A 17436-nucleotide genomic window follows, 5' to 3' on the forward strand; every position below is an offset into this window, starting at 1 on the left:
GCTCACGCTCCCCGACGCCATCTGTACCTGGTGAATCTGGGACCTGTTCCCAACATTACGGTACTCAGAATTTAACCAATATGAGACTTGCTGCGGATACTTCAAGTCTGGACGAGTCTCCATCTGCTGGCATTCCCCTCGTACCAGACCATTCGTTTCTACAAACACCTCTTGTGCGGTCGGTCTCCGAGGGCGAATCTTCTTTTCGTTTAGATTCATCTCCAACACATTCATTTGCACGACCCCCCAAGGTGCCACCGCTCCCAGATCCTTCTCAGTTCCCAGACCCATATCCCCAACGTTCCCAATATTCTCGCATGTCTGATAGGCTCTCTTCCACCCTGCCGGCTCTCTCTTCCGAAGGTTCCTCTTCCGCATCCACACGTTCGTCTGCATACACTAGCTCCGGAAGTGCACTGACATCAAGTGACTATGGCCATATTCACGTTGCTACAGGAGAGGACGACGAGATTGGTGTCGCAGTGGGAATTTCATCTGATGACGTGGACCAGATCTTGCAGACCAAGACCGTTACGCCTTCATCTGCAGGAAGGACTCCAATAGACCAAACCAGGTGGTCAGAATACTCAGCGAGTATTCGATCCAGGTCATCTTCCATCGGGCAAAATAACAATAACACTAACAGCATGCATGAAAACGGCATGCCACGTCTTCGAGAAAACCCTAGCTTCGACATGGGTTGGCAAACAGTAGATGAGAGAGATGAAGTTGGTTTGACAAGTGACGAAGAAACTGACGACCTCGGTGAGGAAGATGATGAGATTGACGACAAGGAGGAGGAAAGGACATCTGCGGTAGTGGTAGCTGAAGAAGGCCGCGGCCTCATTGTTACAGGCGAAGGCATCCCAGTTGTCCAGCTACGTGTTGAGCCAGGTGAGTGCGGGTGTTATTCACTCCAGGCATTTATCCAACTCATGACACCACCTTCATCAGGAACTACGCATCTACTTCTGGGATCGTCTAGCACGCCCGGTACGGTACCGACTTTCCTGCTGGGCGTCCTACCGCAAATATGCAATACCCTACTCGCGCTCGACATTTCCGCCAACTTCTTGAATGCGGTTCCTATTGCCCTTGCTTCATGTGAGAACCTAGAAGAGCTCAATGTCGCGTCCAATCCTCTTCGAGTCTTGCCCGCGTTCTTGACTAATCTCACGTCCCTGCGTGTGCTCATCGCGGATTCTACTGGTATTGGTAGCCTTCCCGATTCATTATGCGTGCTCGATAAGCTTCACACCCTTAGCGTTCGGAGGAACAAAATGCATTCCCTACCCAGCTGGCTGTGCCTCTTGCCTTCATTGCAGGAGCTTTATCTTGATGGCAACCCGTTTCAGGGACCTTGGCAAGCTTTGGTCGAGCCACTCCTCGCTAAAACTTCGGTGCCACCACTTTATCCCCCCTCGACATCCATTATCCCCCCTTCCCCCGCCAGCCTCGTTGATTTGTCTGTGGGGCCAGAGACAGACACGGAGTCGGAGCCTACTAGTGCGGGTCCGGAGGGGCCATCAGTCTCTCAATTTGATGACGACACTATTACGCCAGCCCGTGCTCCATTTCTTGGTCGTTCCGTAACCTCTCCGTCAACGCTACCCCTCCCGAAGGCTGCTCCGCGGGGTTTAATACGCACCAAGACTGCTCCAAATGGATCATTTTTCAGTTCAAAGTCGCGCCCCAGAACTGAAGTGGCTGATGGACTCGGGATGTCGAAGCACGTGGAAGACTCGGGTTACTACACAGATCACGATCTGCGGAGAATGAAGAGCGCGGGGGAACTACGTTCATCTTTCGATCAACGTGATTCTCAAATTTCTCCGCAGGACTCACCCACCGTCACCCCTGCCCTCCCAGCGCTCCCGAATTATTCGACCTCAGCGTCCAGCTTGAATTTGCTTACCGTGGTGGGTGCCTCACCGGAATCCGATCGCCTGAGTGTACCCAAACGATACGCCAGTCTCGGCGTTTCTTCGTCATCTTCTACCGTCACGCGTAATCCGCGGCCATCCTTACCTCAGGCACTGTTCGATCCGCCTTCAGGCACTCTAGAGCCCACAGCTCCTGAGTCCTCACGTATATCTGCCGTCGAAACTATCTCACCGGCGACTTCTCCGCGTCGAAAGTTGGCACGTGATCCGCCTCGATCTTCACCAGGTTATGGGGAGAGGAATAGCCTTGCAAGGCAGTCCCAATCTCACTCCAAGGACAGAGAAAAGAGCGGGCGATGGGGTTTCTTGAAGAAAATGTCGATGGGGAAGATGCGACCTGGACCCGACTCTCCTGCTTCTCCATATCGTCCGACCACCACGCACAACCGCACGTCTCAGCCCGAGTCGGGGATTGTATTTGCCTCAAATCCTACGACGCCGCACTCAAGCACGTCGCCTCAGATTGACCTTCGCTTCTCTACTACGGAAGTTTTTGGGCCATTCACGGGCGGTGCCCCTCCTGTCATTTTTTCCCCACCAGAGCTAGAGGATAAGACTGAGAATGAGACTCCAACCTCCGAAAAGGCTTCCCCTATTCCGCCGCCTGCTATTCCTGGCAATTTCCTTATTCCATCATCTTCTCCTGTTCCGCGGTCATCCAGAAGAAGGAGTTTCTTACCGGTCGATGATACAGCGACTATTCCTTCATCATCACCTGTACCCTTTCTGGAACGTCTATCAGGCGGTAATGACGCGGATGAGCCCGGATCCAGTATCTCGTCAGGTCCAGTTCCAGATTCAGATAGCGTCGACTTTGCTACTCGAAGAGAGGAGGAAAGAACCCGAGAGGCATACACGCGGGCTTTACGCTCTGTTATGGCGTACTTGAAGGATATGAATGATCTCGGCCTGTCTCAGGGTGGTAATACCGTCAGCGTGTATTCTGGAGGGGAAGAGAATTTGTCGAGCGGAATGCGCTCGCGCAGGCCGACGATCATTGAGAGGACAAATTCCGATACGTCCGCAATGTCGACGATTTCTCGAGCAGGATCCATGTCTGCGCAGCTACGGTCTCCTGATACCATGTCCGGTTTGCGCAGTGGGACGGCTTCACAGACAGTCAGCGTTGCTGCCTCGGACTGTTCTCAAGATGAGCGAAAGTACAAGGATGATAAGAGCAGGCGTGCACTTGTGGTTCGAGAGATTGTCGAGTAAGAGTTCTTGATTGTTGACTGTGGTGGATGTTGTTAACTGTAATTATAGGACGGAGAAGACGTACGTGAAAGGCCTCCAAGAACTTGTCGACATATACATCAAGCCTAGTGCTGCTCCTGTCAACCTGATCAGTGGTGTTGGTTCTAGCAAGGAAATGACCATCCCCTCAGCAGAGAGGAAGATCGTTTTCAGTGGCATTGAAGCGCTCTTTTCGTTCCACAAGGAAAGCTTCCTTCCGTCGCTGGAAAAAGCAGCGGCTCCGCTGCTACAAAAGCCTCCTGGAATTGAAGAGTTTGATCCTGACGGTCAGTTGTCCGTGGAGGTAGCGACAGCTGTGGCTGGATGTTTCTTGAGATATGCTGCTTTCATGAGGATGTACTCGACATATATCAAGTGAGTACATGAATATTTCATGCTCTGCTCTTTGCTCACAGAGTATGCGCAGCAACTTTGACAATTCTGTCCAGCGCATCAGATTTTGGTCGACAGATAGACCTGTCGCAGGAAACATTAGCCCAGGCTCTACCATAACACCCTCCTCCAGCACTGCTCAACTTGTTGGGCTTGGTCTTGCTATCTCCTCTCCTTCAGAGAAAGTCGTGGTGCCTGATCCATCTTCTCCGAGTCATACAGCACATTTAACGTCTGGACAACGGAAACGAATAAAGCACTTTTTGAAACGTTGCCGCTTGAATCCTCGCCATTCACAACTCAATATGGAAGGCTATTTGCTTTTACCAGTTCAACGAATACCACGGTACCGCCTGCTAGTAAGTATTCGCACTGGTCTGTATATGACACGATTAACTAATCATCTGTCAAGTTGGAAGAGCTTTTGCGGAGCACTCCACCATCTTATACCTTTTTAGATGACTCGCTGGACCGAGCTCTGGCAGAAATATCTTCGTTGGCAAATAACATGAATGAAGGCAAACGAGAGTCTGAATCCCGACGAAAACTCGTTCAATGGCAGTCAAGAATACGAGGCAAATTCCCTAGCCCTCTGGTGCAACCACATCGGTGAGTTGTGGACGCAGGCACCAGCTTACAATCCTCTGACGCTTCCGTCAGACGGCTCATTATGGATGGACCTCTACTGCTCACTAGGGTGGTGCGAAAGACGGTCGTTTCTTTTGAGACGTTCAATGCTCAGGGGGATGCCTCTGCTGTTCAAGTTGATTGCCTAGCGCCAGAGCTGAACCCCCGGCCACTCGTTGGAATACTGTGTAACGACCTTCTTGTTCTCTGCAGGGATCCTAGCGACGGGAAGGATCCGATGTCTGCGGTTGACCTGTGGGCGGTGCTGCGGATGCAGACTTTACCCCAGCCGGCAAGCATCGTCCATGGAACTGGTAAGTTGATCTGAAATGGAGAAGTTTTGTCTATTTTAACATCGACCCTAGTTTTGCGCCTGGTTGACAACAAGGCTATCCTATATTTCGATGCTCCATCACCTTCTGATGCTTTGAACTGGTTTAGAGGTAAATACAACTACACACCCAGGGTCCTATTTTGGCTGACGGTATATCTTAGCCATTAACCTGCATATACCTTCTGCAAAAGCATAGACGCTTAAGATTACCATCGCGCCTAAAACCTAGTGCCCAACCTCTGTGCATTCATTTCTAGCTCGCTGGATGGGCACTCTGATACGTATATATACTGTCATTAAGTTTCCTGCATGTTGCATTCGGTTTCCGTCCTCAACATTATCTTCCCACTGTACTTCACTCATTACGCTTTTAACTCTCGTATCGCCAGGTAGAATACATGAAATCAATATAAGTCCCGAAACTCATTCCGCCGCGATGCAATGGAGCGTTTCAAATTTCAGATCCCAATTTCAATCAAGTGTTGAAATAACAGATAGAATTGTGAAATACTCTACTAATCGTAGGTGTGAACGATAGTATGCAAATAGAAACTGGTTTCATGGACGATAAAAAAAAACCTCATTTCTCTGCTAGATACAGGCTGTGCTTTTGTCTAAAAGTAAGGACAAGGTCACATTTTGGTCAGCAAGACAATGAATCAAGTTGACTAGATATTATCATATTGGTAGAGTTGGCAGTGACATACGACAAACAACCAGGTATGTCGGGCAATTGGTCATGAGGGCTTACAAAATAGTGATATAATCAATGGACTTTAGGTATTATTGCAGGTATAATTACATCTGCAAGTGAGGTGACGTTAGTGATGTCAGAAATTGCAAAATGGAGTAGCTATGCTTACCAGCCATTGCCAGAATGCTTCCATCTTGTTCCTTGGCGGGGGTTCATCATACGTGTCCGCCAGAATTTCAGCTATATCGCTCGTGAAATCCATGTCCTCTGCAGCAACGGGCTTAGAGCCATAGTAGAAACGAGCGCCAAAGTACATGATTGGCCAGGTAATGAGAAGGATGTAGTTGGTTATGAAAGTTGCAGTATTCCAACCTCCTTTGAGGAAGACGCTGAATCCGCTGAACTAGAGAGTGGAGGAATAGTCAGTCTAAACAATATTAGCGGATATGAAAGGTCGACGTACGAAACATATGGTGATCGTTGCAACTACTCCCCACCACGCTGCGTATGGCTGGAGATTTGTGTAGTAAGGAAGCGTCTTGCGGTCGATGCCTTGCACCTGCATGCCCTTGTAGAAGCGGAGGTACGTCACCGAAATACCAAACCATGTCATAAGGCCAGCGATGGATGTCATGTTGGCAAACCAGTCAAACACTGAGCCCGCACCCTTGGACACAGCCATGAAGGCAAGAAGGGAGAAAGCGGCGGAGAAGAGGACAGCAGCGTAAGGCAACCCGTTGCGTGTGGTTTTAAGGAAGAACTTGGGAGCATTTCCTGAGGCCGCAAGACCATCTACGAGTGCGTTAATTTCGATGAATTGGCTGACAGACAAGTATACGCACAAATCGCACGAGACGCAGTGTACAAATCACTAGATGAGGCGGACCATGCCGAGGTCAACAAACAAGCATTGATGATCTGTTTTGAATAGGAATGAGAAATTTCTAGGTAAAAAGGGAAGGCCATGTGTGGCTTACAGAAGGAAGAGATTTGATTCCAGCTGTTTCAATAGCAATGACGAATGGAGACTGGGCGGTGGTTCCACTGTTCAAATTGAGGAATGGGTTGTTGGATGGTACAAGCAGACCAATGATGAGTGTTCCACCGATGTAGAAAAGTAATATACGGATGTATACTCGACGGATGGCTTTGGGCAAGGTACGACGAGGATTCTTGGCTTCTCCAGCAGCAATCTAAGTGAGATTCGTAAGCAATATATTTATTGATAAGCCTAGAATATAACGTACAGCAACAATCTCGGTTCCAATGAACGAGAAAGCAGCCTCCGTCAGAACAGCCCAGAAGCCAAGGAATTGTCCTTTGGCACCTGAGATGCCATTATACTGAACGAATGGTCCAGGATTTTTCCAGTAGCGGAATCCAATGCGGTCATGGTTTGGTGCACCTCCCAAATCGATGACTATACCGAGAATGATAAGACCAGTGATTGTGATGACCTTGATGGATCTGTAGTAATCTGAGGACACGAGATCAGGATATAGTACTCGGTACGCACGCAAATATGAATTCGGCCTCGCCGTAAGCGCCAGCACCGAGCATATTAATGGTGAGAACGACGGCAAGACATATGACAACCCATACGGAATCATTGACGGTTTTATTCCAATAGTTTATCAATAATGCAGCAGCAGAAATTTCGGCTGAGATGGTAAACGTGTCAGCAGGCATGCTAAAAAATGCATCGAACTCAAGTACCAGGTGCTGAAAGATAAGAGGTGAGTAAATGTAAGAAATGAAGGAGGAAGAATGGAACGTACAGACAATGGTCCAGTTATACCAGTAATTCCAACCCATGGCGAAAGAGAACGCAGGGTCAACGAAACGTTCAGCCAGTTTGATGTGACCACCAGCTATAGGCAGGTAAGCCACCTACGGAAATAAAGGTCAGGTAGGTACGTCTGGGATGTGCAGCAAGTATACCATTTCTCCCAAAGTGATCATGACGCAATAGACGATGGAGCCCATGACGATGTAACCGAGCAAGAGACCAATGGGACCTCCATTCCTCAGAGAGTTTGCGGTTCCAACAAAAAGACCAGTACCGATGACACCGCCAATACTTGAGGGATGTGAGAATTGATCAGAAGAAAGAAGAAGAAAACAACAGACCTGATCATGGCGACGTGACGATTCTTGAGTTTGCGTTGGAGGGTGTGCCGCGCGGGCCCCTGGACAGACTCTCCATCGCGGTCTGAGGCGTCAGAGCTTTCGCCTTTGCTAGTGCGATAAGCAGTAGGGTCTGTCTTTTCTACGTTCATTTCGGGGAGCGCTCGTGAGGTAGGAAGGAAAAGATAAGACTTGGATCTAAGTACGGCCCATGGATATATGAGCGTGTGGGGGCGTGGCAGTACGGACTGTTGATTGAATAAAGACGCCACGTCTGATAAGTTACATACCCGAATTAACCGAGCGGGATTACGCAGGTCAGGCACGGTGTGGATGCATCGCTCCAACCTCCTCAGACTCGGATCTATCTGAGAAATTAGCTGGAAGGAGTATGAGCATAACACGTAGTTCCTGTAATATTGTTCAACTGTACAGCATAAGCATCAAATCAATACAGGAATCGACGTAAATCACGTTACTCACGGAGCAGTGACCACTGATCACACTCTACTTGCTTTTCATTTAATGGTTGCCATCATGATGTATCCGTGGTCATACTTCTAAAAAGTATGTATCTCCAGTCTCTCACTCCATCAGGATTCAGAAACGAGTGAGTTTAGCTGCTCGGTAACTTACCATGGGGACTGTTGATAAACAATTCTAATTTGCCAACTGTATCTTATTTTCAGCTGCTACTACAGCTAGTAATTGCATTTTGACAAGCCAAGGCTGGGCTCTTGCTGTATGCTCTCGTGACATGGTGTGGAGGCTCAGACCTGCCCGTGACGGATCTCGCAACAGCTTGGCGCAGGCCAGGGCTGCAATGTGCATGTGCTCTAAAAACAAACCAATCACGCGGATTCAATTGCCACAGAATTTTAATACCATAGGAAGAAAGCTGGGCTCGTCTTGAGCCAAGGAAAACTGGGGCATCGGGCCGACCGCAGTTCTTGTGACCTTCAGTTGGACTACAAGGTTGCGATGCTAACAGCCACTACAGCACATGCGGTCACAAACGGCTGCACTTGTGCCTGCAAATTGATGATATGATATAGTTGGGCGGATGAGGCTTTAGCATACGCTAAGGGATTTCCCTGAGGCCCGACTCTTTCACGGACTATGTCGTTTCATGTGAAAAACTGACGATCCTTTGGGAAAGGCGAGATTAATTAAAACTAGGAGTGAATGAGGCATTGCATGATAAGCGGCAGCGACGCGAGCAGGGCTAAGCCAGTTCGGAAACGGTCTGAGGTGAGAAATCGCTAAGCAGCATTCCGCTGCGTCCCTCGGAGCTCGCTCGCATGCCTCCTCCGCTTTTGGGAATGCTTACATAAGTAAGCCCGGCCCTTCAACTTCACCGTTACAGCTTACGCATGGTAGCTTTCGACATGTTCCGACATGCTTCAGTCACGGAGTAAAGTCTTCTCGGTCTCCCCGAGATCTATCACAGGAATATACTTGTTCCTTCGTATTAAGCATTTGAATCAACAAATATTACACGGAAAGTCGAAATCCGAAAAGTGGGGGTATCAATAAGGTAAAAACGTTCCAAGATCAATGTGACCATCCCATTAAAGATCCCATCCAAACGGATAAACCGCGCCACGATGGTGGTGTAAAATCAATGCTTGATGTAGGTTGCGATGATGAACATCGCCTAGCCAGATCACGGTCATGCGGAAGCTTGACCTTTGCTGCTCTGTTGCTCTCCAATGACCCAGGATCTGATGTGTGGAACAGGGGTATACGGGCACGTGCTGGTTTGCGGGATGGGCCCTTGGTTCGAGCTTTCTTGCGAGGCGGAGGAATAGTGCTGCCAGTATCACCGACAGGTACCGCAGGATTAGGTGAATTCGTCGCAGGCAAGAAGTTCTGAACTGGGTCATCCTCTCTTCGTCGTTTTAGTACCCCTCGACAGGGCGTAAGTACGATAGCCTGTTTCCGGCTATTCTGCACGAACTCGTATTCTGTCTTTTGCAATATTCTGGGGCCTTCCGGTACATCTTTGTGCTCGTTCATGTGGAGAAAAGTGGAAAATGCGTCATCTCCTGCTGGCATTGCGATATCTAACAGGTTGGGGGCATTTTCACAGGTGGCGGTGTACGCGTTCTTCACGTCCTTCAGCATGAGATAGCGCTCACGTTGGCGTGACCTCTCTATATGATGAACGTATGGCGAGTATCCATCCCGATCTCGCTCCCGGATTAGATTGCCTCGAGCTATCCCTCTACGTTTCTTGGCTAGCAAATAGTGACGAACCGCGTCCATGGGTGAAACCTCGCCCCTCTCGACCAATTCAGCATGAGGAAGCCCTGCCTCACGACAAAGTGCAATATTTTGTTGTCGGATAAGCGCAGCGGTCATGGAGAGAGGTCTGACACGGACGGGAGCGGGAGGAACTTCAACATTGTCGGGGAGATCTGAATACCACATGTGTACACGATCACGAGGATTGACCCTGGACATTCCTGGCAATGGATGGATAGTGGAGGAGACGCGAGCAGATGACGAAGGTTCTGTTTCATGACGAATACGTTTCGAGGGTCGCGAGTCGAATGAAGCATGAGAGGCGTGGGGGGAGGGAGAGGGGGAAGATTCTCTATGACGCTTGCGTCCCGCCAATGAGGGTGACGATTCGTGGACTGCAGTTGGAGAGAGATCGATTGCCGACGTGAGAGATGATGTCGATGATGCCGCTTCAGACGCTTCTGCCCTGTCCCCAGTAGAAGGTAGTGGTTGAGAAAGCGCTTGGTCAGGACAGGATTCTGCTAGAGACTCAAAGAATGTCCGAATAGCAGCCTTCACCTCTTCTGTACTCTGTCCAGGAACAACAACGCGTATTGGGGGAGCGTCTGAATTCTTCATCCATGTATCCTGCAAGTCATGAGGGTGGACAGGCGGTACAATCTTTTCCTCCTCAGGCTCCTCCTCATAAGGCGGAATGTATCCCGTGCGAGCTCCATGGGAGCGACGTCTCCACAACGCATCTCTCCGTTTATTTCGCTTAGTACGCTGTACGAACGCTTCAGTCTTCTGGATTTCACTCGCCCGAGCACCGTGGAGGTCAAGCTTGAATGCAAGTAAGCGTTTCTCGAAACGAAACTCTTCGTCCTCCGCCTTCTCCAAGCCCACGGATTCGTCAGGATTGGTACTTCGACTCAGTTGGAAATCGATGAATGTAACGGCGCCATCCCCGCCGATGAGAACGTGACGAAGTTCAATATCTCCATGAAGAATACCTCGCGAATGGAGCATCTCGAGCCCTTGCATAGCACGTTCCTTGAGGACGTCGGGCATGGTAGGAGAGGCCTCCATCCAAAAACTTTGATGAGGTAATTCCATAGCAAAGCTGATCGCGCCTGGCAGAATGTGTACACCGATTATGCGAGGAACAATGACGCCTTGTAGGGGCTTCAGGTATTGTTCTGAGCTGTAGAGAGCCATCTGAAAGACAGACGTTCAGGAGACGAATGATTTGCATTATGCGCACGAACCTCGGAATCAAAACCGATCCAATCCGCTTGCTTGTCGAGATTCCATCTATCTCATATTAAGTCAATGATCATCATCACTTGGGACATTTTCTCACCGTCGGCTGATAAAAGTGATCTTTCGTCCGGCAATAACACCGGTTTGTATATAGGCTGAGCACATCGAGCCCTCTAAATCATTGTGAGTAAGACGAACAAAGATAACTCCGCGATCAAACGCACGTCGTAGGGATAACAATGTCTCTGTTTGTTGGATATCCTCACCAGCTGCCCATGCGTATGGACCGTGTGGCACATATATCGAGATATCCTTAGCGGAGCTTTCAGGCAACGAAGACTCGTGTTGCAAGGTAGAAGAAGATCCCTCTTGTGGCGTTGAATCCTCGTCCGTATCGCCCCAGTCTACCATTGCTGCACACCTCTCTGCATCTTCTTGACGGGGCGTTGCACGCCGCAAAGGACTCAGGGAAGCTGGCGGATGATAGGGCGCAGTAAGAAGCTCAAAGAACTGTGAGGTGTGGTCTATGCACGATGGCACGTTGTAGTCGCGTGGAAAGATGGATGGTGCGGCGTATGTGGGGAGTCCATTTACTGATTTCTCGTCGTGGCAACTTGGACTCGGAGACGATATTCGAGAGACTAGCAAGGTTGGGTCCGCCTCCGACTGCGATATCTGCTGTCGTGCTAAGGTCATGATGAAGCAAGTAGGGGGAGGCTAAATGAAAGGTAGGGGATGGTGCTGGGGGAAGTGATATGTGGTTCGCATAGTCTAATTATGTTCGGTCCTTATAATCTGCTGTTGAAGTACAAGCGGCCACAGCGCAACTTAAACGTGTCCACACGCTTCGACGGCATTGTTTGTGGTTTCACCATCTTCAACACCTTCCTTTTACGGACAAGGCGATGTCCCATCATAGTGATTGCCTTGTTCTTGTTCTTCGTCGGAAGCAAACGGATGAAATGAAAATTATGAACAAAACTACAGTGACTATAGGTACAAAATAGAAAAGAATAGAAAAGATATGCCTGTACAGTTATTATCGATCAAGTACAACCCATAAAATAAGATTGTGTGCCATCCAGTACACTTGGGGGTGAACAAGTACACATACGCCACAATGCTAGGTTTTGTGATAAACATACATCAGTCCACAGAATTTTAGAGTCATGATGTGAACGCCCATCCTCCAGGCATACTTATTTCACGTGATTTTTTGGACATTACAAAACGTTCAACGTTCGGGTCGTCCAAGGTCTTCAATTCCTTCGTAGATATGACAAATGCTTGCGATGGTAGCCGCGGAAGGGAGTAAAATGGATGTGGCCACGAATGAAGGTCCAGCGTGGATACAGGCAATGTCGTCTTCTTCGGCACAGGTTCGTTAAAGGTGGCGTCGACAGGATGGAAATCCCGCAGTCTGTGGCAAAGCGTGTCGGGCAATCTGTTTGAAGTATGGGCATCACAATCCGGAACGCCACAGACCCTTTCCCCATCTCCGACACGTAAGTCCAACCAACTACCCATCATCTCGTACTCTTCCACTGACATCCCAGGAGACTCGCATGAAGTGTTAGAGGTATGCCGTTCAGCTAGCCATGCAGCTAGGGTAGCAGAGTCTGATGATACAAGACTGCCCAACGAAGCTCGTGAGACGGAGGTATCTTTGATAGGAGAATCAGGGCAGACTGGGGATGGGTTCTGCGTAAACACCATGCAGTCACCCGCAGATGAGACCGGGTCGTCGCTACGATTCGTCATCTTTATATCTGAACGCCCACAGGAGAGTTTCGGGACCTTGCCAATGCGCGAGACGACGCTCTTAACGCTCTTTAGGCCGCTCCTAACCGATTTCTTGAAGCTCTTCCAAGAACTGGAACGCTTTTCCACATTCGTTTGTGTCTCGGTGGTAGAATCCGAGCCCCATGGCTCTGGTGCGACAGCTCCACTACGTGAGTAAAGAGGTGAGATAGGTGATTCCGGCATCAATGGAGGAAGAATGCGATGCCGTACGGCAGATGGCCACGGAACATAAGGACTATTTGGATGGTGGAAGGCAGGAATCCAGTGCGGTCCTTCATAAACCTTCTTGTTCTTAGTTTTGCGAACAACAACTCGTCCAGTGGATGAGATGTGGCTAGATGAATGGCGGAACAAAATAGTGGCTGGGAGGGAGCGGGAAGACTTGTTACGATACTGGTTTGCAGGCGAAGGAGATGCTAACGAATGTGTGGTTGAAAAATTGAGAAAGGAAGGTAGCTGCAGTGTGGATGCAGATGGCACAGGGGGAAGGGGGCGAAATGACTCAATGTTGTATTGTGAGCTGTTGACGTGAGTAACGGGTTGGTCGGGAGGAACAAGCTTCTGCTGCTCCTCGCGGGGCTTCTCAACAGCGGCAGGTTTTTCCGATGATTTACACTGTATCTTTAAGGGCCCAGAAGCGTGGGGGTGCTGAATTGACTATTCAGTGATATTTAAAGGCCAGCCGGTGAGCGAGTTTTTTATTACATACAACATGATTCACAGCCGGCAGTGTCTTGTCCGCAAGGGGTGGACGAGATACCCGCTGAGCCTTGCGCTTTTTGACCTTCCTGACCTTAAGGTATGGCTCGCCGTCGAGGGTGCATGTTGATACTGCAGATGCAATTTTTGAAGGAGCGCTGATCTTCAAGATCATTTCGTCGAGCCCAGCAAGACGTCCAGAATAGTGAAACATGAATGAATGTCAAGTGGTAACGAGTGTTAGGAACAGAAGATGAGGCAAAAGAGAAACAAATGAATGAGGGCGCTAACACAGTAGTAGTAGTCGATATCACACCACCCCGGGGCGACATACTTAACAAAGAATGGAAGGTAGAGCTAACCAAACAACGCGTACACAAATGAATATAGGAGACAAAAAGGATTGTCCATTTTTTATTGGCCGACTCTACGCGATCCGGAAAAATTATGTAACAATCGTCTAGCTCATTGTAAATGACAATGCGCTCTGCAAAATTCCGCTCTCACACATCGTGCGCGTGTTGTAAGTGTGTGTATCTGACATATGGAAGGATGGAGCAATTGGTTCTGCGGAAGTAAACCGCCTGATTCCCACTGTGGGTACGGTCCCACTAGAAAACATGACTCTTTCAAGTTTCTTCTGAGTTGTGCTTCCACGCCTATATATGTTTTACATAATTAATACTCTCAATCATGCAGATCTTGTTCTAGCCACACGCACCTCGAAAAAACGACGTCTATCAGTCACACTTACGCCCCTACAGCTCGTGAGGTTCAACGTTTGTAATTTAGGGCAGGCGTCGATGACAGAAAAGAGACCAGCACCTGCAGTACTTCAACCACAAGGCAAAACCCAAGACAGCACGTCCGCTTACTGCTTATTTTTGTACCCGCTAGTTCCAGCACCACAAGATTCGAGCAACATGCCAGATAAGGCGTGGCATCATCGTCCACACCGGTGTTGTTGAGAATGAGCTGTTCGAGTCTGGGTGGTTGGTTTTCGGCATCTTGCGGCAAAAGCCCAGAAAGATGAAGGGACTGTAGGTGATGCACACCTGACAAGTTGAGGTACTGATACAGAATTCAGGCATGATATAGCTTTTAAAAAAATGCAATGGATACCAACCTTGCATTTCCTTCCGGCGCATTGGATGAAGTATCCCAGGGCTCCACTACCACGAAAAGTAGCCCCCAATTTTGTATTTCCGACCAAACTGATCTTTTCGAGTTGCCCAAAATCCTTCAACACGTCTGTCAATGACTCCAGCGTCTGGTCCGTCATCGTCATCGCAGAGGTGTTCCCAATAGCTACCGACGACCCTTGTCTACCTCCCAATGCCCCGAGAGCCAGATATTTGATGTGAGGAAGGCTAGAGACGAGCGCCACAATATCAACGCTGGAAATCGCAGTAGATGTCAAGGACAGCTTTTCAATTCTCGCCTCTGTTAATACAACCAGCAGTGGTCGGTGGACATGCGTGAAGGAGAGGTCCAGCCGAATGAGGTTCGGACAGCGGGCCAAAAAAGAACTAATTGAGCTTTCTGAAAGGCCCAAATGACGTAGTTTCAATGTTTGTATATTCCTCAGTTTGAAACTCTCGTCTTGGAATACAGCAGAAGATAATTTTGCAAAGGTTGCATCAGTCTAGGCTGCAATGAATCAACAGTTCAAAAAAGTTTAAGCTACTTACCCAGTTCGGTATCCCGGCAAGCTTTAGCACCTTAAGGTCAGGACAAGTTTTCAGGAGTGGGACAAGCGCCACAGGCGGCACAGCGGTGTAGTTAAAGTTCACAGTTGAAAGCAAGGAGCAAGACCGTGCAGCAGCTTCCGCAGTGGCGGACCCCACTTTGACGCAACCACTGCAGAAAATCAGGGCCTCCCAACCGCAGTCATGAATCACACTCACCGAAGAACCAAGACTCTGAGGGACGGCAAGGACGGCAGGACAGTTGCAAACACAGAGTCAGCGAATTTAACGAATCCTGTAAGGTGTAGCTCATGCAGTGAATTGCCAGCTCCAGGGACAGCCAAAATTGTGATTTTGTTCACTGCTGGGAGGTCACTGGTCAGTACGATCGATGGGCCTCGTAAAAAATACTAACGGAAGATGAGCAACATATCGGGGGGTAAGGAATGTGCATACGGAAGTTATCATTGCGTTGGTGAGTATCTCTGGACAGGAGGATCTCAGCATAGCGAACAGTTTGGGCACCAGATTGTCGGGTATAAGTTTCAACCACTTGAGCGTGCTTTCCCAATCATCACGAGTTTCGTGTAGTGCGCGCAGGTTTAAGACGAAGGAGCGCGCGCATAATGCTGAAAGGTTAGGAATTGGGCCAGTGGATGACACTGAGCGAGTGGAAAAGGCAGATGCTGTAGAGAGGCTCGATGCGAGATTGACCCGATCATCCTGAGTTTCCGCACCAAAGGCAGGGACTTCTCCCTTCCGTCGTTTCGCAAGTCGTTTGGAGGGTTCCGCCTTCCGTTTCGACATGAGAGTTGGTCGCAACGAGTTTCGAGTCTGAACTTTCCGATTTGAGCAATTATCCCATAAGTACTTGGTATGGACTACACTAAAAAGTAATGCCAGTATCTATGGAAGAACGGTAATACCAGGATCTAATAATACCTGACACGTTTATCGGGTCGGGTCACGCTAGACCCCAAAGCCAGAAGCCAGAAATCACAGCTCCAATCAATCCTACACTGACTCTCCACAGCACCCTCTCCACTGACTCTGTGTACGGAATCACTGGATGCCCCAACCAAGAGAACGCTATGCAAGGCACTCGCACAACAAGTTGGAGCAAGTTGAATGGAACCGGAAAGTAATAAGGCTCATATTGGACAAGGGCTTCCACAAATGACCTGCGTGCGTGCAACCCGATTTCTCGTGAGTAATGATCCCATTTACTTGTTGAGGTGGCTGATGATGCCAAGGTTGGGAACATCGCCAAGGCCACGCCAAGTCCACCCAATAATAACATAATGACAGTGATGAAGAGGATGAAGAATGAGAATCGGCTATCCATCGGAGTTACTTCCAGAGTGTTGTTCAACACCAACAGGGGAGTGTCGACAAGCGAGGCGGATACGAGGAATGTCGTGAGTAATAGGACCGGAAAGAAAAAGAGGGTGACTGGTATGACGATGCGAGTCACTCCGTGCGAAAGCAACGTAGAGAGGGGTATGGTGCTCTCAGGCTTTATTGCGGAAGGTAAGCTGGGAGAGTTAGGGAGGTGAAGGAGAACCAGCTGGAGTAGGAGGGCAATGTGAAGCACGGAGAATGAGACATTTCCAGGTAAAGGGACAGATGGAAGAGTCATGACGAATGCGGGGAATACAAGCATCGCCGGCAGAGTATGTATTGACCACCGTCGAGCGAGGGATGCGGCAGACATGAAAGTAAGAATAACCTCTCGAGTGCCTTGCTCGTTTTGTCCAAGGGTTATGTGGAAGTGTGGTGGATATAGCAGGTAGTGAATAAGTGAACCCATAAAAACCAGTCGGCCCAAAACATCAATGAAATGTAAAACTCTGTGAATGATATGAGGATTACACATCGAGATTCGTATCTGCAGCCACACACCTGGGTGTGGAAAGAGCATCAAAGTGTCCTATTAAACTTAAACCGTGATCCTGTGCGAATCCAGCTTTCATTCCATATTTCCAACACTTAGCGACTACGGCTTCTACAACAGGGTGTGTGAGAAGCTCCGGAGGAACATGGTCCTCCGTCAACATATCGATTACTGCTCAACCATGATTTGCGAATCGATTATTGTAGACATTGTGCTCACCTCTCGTAGTCGCGTACCCCGTATCTTCTAGAGGAAAGGCTGTCCAAAATATAGTTTGGATGGTAAAAGAACTACTGTGATTCAGGAGGAATTGGTTCAATATTTCGCTAGTACGTCGTCCGGTATCCTCAACGACAGCCGAGGCGGCTCTGGCATGTTGCCAGTTTTCCCAGATATCTGAAGAGTCGTTCAGGGAACTGTACTGTGATTCGTTATAATGTAGTTGGACGAGTAACAGAAATGCAATCCGTTCTGCATCAGATGGAAACCTATATTGCGAATCCAGGGTATCA

The 17436-nt window shown here is 48.9% G+C and overlaps 6 protein-coding genes across 6 annotated transcripts; 1 reads left to right on the top strand and 5 right to left on the bottom strand.

Annotated features, from left to right (window-relative positions):
* Positions 1-80: 80 nt before the first annotated feature.
* On the top strand, positions 81-4726 carry HD556DRAFT_1228845 (uncharacterized protein; the record flags this gene model as incomplete). The annotated part of the gene is made up of 8 exons (XM_041297254.1): positions 81-894; positions 955-3154; positions 3207-3551; positions 3604-3928; positions 3982-4178; positions 4230-4510; positions 4562-4639; positions 4692-4726. 8 exons carry the CDS (start codon positions 81-83, stop codon positions 4724-4726), a joined length of 4275 nt encoding a protein of 1424 aa, XP_041164876.1.
* Positions 4727-5328: 602 nt separating this feature from the next.
* On the bottom strand, positions 5329-7503 carry HD556DRAFT_1304523 (amino acid permease; the record flags this gene model as incomplete). The annotated part of the gene is made up of 10 exons (XM_041299686.1): positions 5329-5334; positions 5394-5627; positions 5688-6016; positions 6067-6142; positions 6202-6417; positions 6472-6691; positions 6741-6885; positions 7003-7114; positions 7166-7304; positions 7355-7503. The coding sequence occupies 10 exons, from the start codon at positions 7501-7503 to the stop codon at positions 5329-5331; spliced, it is 1626 nt and encodes a 541-aa protein (XP_041164877.1).
* A 1120-nt stretch (positions 7504-8623) lies between these two features.
* Positions 8624-11711, bottom strand: HD556DRAFT_1337401 (uncharacterized protein). Its single transcript, XM_041301938.1, has 4 exons — positions 11065-11711; positions 10941-11013; positions 10846-10891; positions 8624-10795 (listed from the first exon to the last, which is right to left on the bottom strand). The coding sequence occupies exons 1-4, from the start codon at positions 11534-11536 to the stop codon at positions 8906-8908; spliced, it is 2481 nt and encodes an 826-aa protein (XP_041164878.1). The 5' UTR covers positions 11537-11711; the 3' UTR covers positions 8624-8905.
* A 296-nt stretch (positions 11712-12007) lies between these two features.
* On the bottom strand, positions 12008-13556 carry HD556DRAFT_1438444 (uncharacterized protein; the record flags this gene model as incomplete). The annotated part of the gene is made up of 2 exons (XM_041305846.1): positions 12008-13300; positions 13353-13556. The coding sequence occupies 2 exons, from the start codon at positions 13554-13556 to the stop codon at positions 12008-12010; spliced, it is 1497 nt and encodes a 498-aa protein (XP_041164879.1).
* Positions 13557-14033: 477 nt separating this feature from the next.
* HD556DRAFT_1229158 (RNI-like protein) lies at positions 14034-15837 on the bottom strand (the record flags this gene model as incomplete). Its single annotated transcript, XM_041297273.1, has 6 exons — positions 14034-14167; positions 14218-14413; positions 14469-14987; positions 15034-15202; positions 15250-15440; positions 15487-15837. The coding sequence occupies 6 exons, from the start codon at positions 15835-15837 to the stop codon at positions 14034-14036; spliced, it is 1560 nt and encodes a 519-aa protein (XP_041164880.1).
* HD556DRAFT_875073 (uncharacterized protein) lies at positions 15717-17356 on the bottom strand. Its single transcript, XM_041311906.1, has 2 exons — positions 16933-17356; positions 15717-16880 (listed from the first exon to the last, which is right to left on the bottom strand). Exons 1-2 carry the CDS (start codon positions 17085-17087, stop codon positions 15995-15997), a joined length of 1041 nt encoding a protein of 346 aa, XP_041164881.1. The 5' UTR covers positions 17088-17356; the 3' UTR covers positions 15717-15994.
* Between the last annotated feature and the right edge of the window lie 80 nt (positions 17357-17436).

Source organism: Suillus plorans, assembly GCF_016647745.1.
Source record: "Suillus plorans strain S12 chromosome Unknown HD556scaffold_7, whole genome shotgun sequence".
Taxonomy (NCBI): domain Eukaryota; kingdom Fungi; phylum Basidiomycota; class Agaricomycetes; order Boletales; family Suillaceae; genus Suillus; species Suillus plorans.

What these genes read in the sequence shown, in the direction of transcription:
- HD556DRAFT_1337401 (XM_041301938.1), bottom strand. Translation starts at nt 11,536, where the DNA reads ATGACCTTAGCACGACAGCAGATATCGCAGTCGGAGGCGGACCCAACC. An exon ending in GACATTGTTATCCCTACGAC is followed by an intron (nt 11,014 to 11,064) that starts GTGCGTTTGATC and finishes ACAATGATTTAG; the next exon opens with AGGGCTCGATGTGCTCAGCC. An exon ending in GGATCGGTTTTGATTCCGAG is followed by an intron (nt 10,796 to 10,845) that starts GTTCGTGCGCAT and finishes TCTGTCTTTCAG; the next exon opens with ATGGCTCTCTACAGCTCAGA.
- HD556DRAFT_875073 (XM_041311906.1), bottom strand. Translation starts at nt 17,087, where the DNA reads ATGTTGACGGAGGACCATGTTCCTCCGGAGCTTCTCACACACCCTGTT. An exon ending in GATGCTCTTTCCACACCCAG is followed by an intron (nt 16,881 to 16,932) that starts GTGTGTGGCTGC and finishes TATCATTCACAG; the next exon opens with AGTTTTACATTTCATTGATG.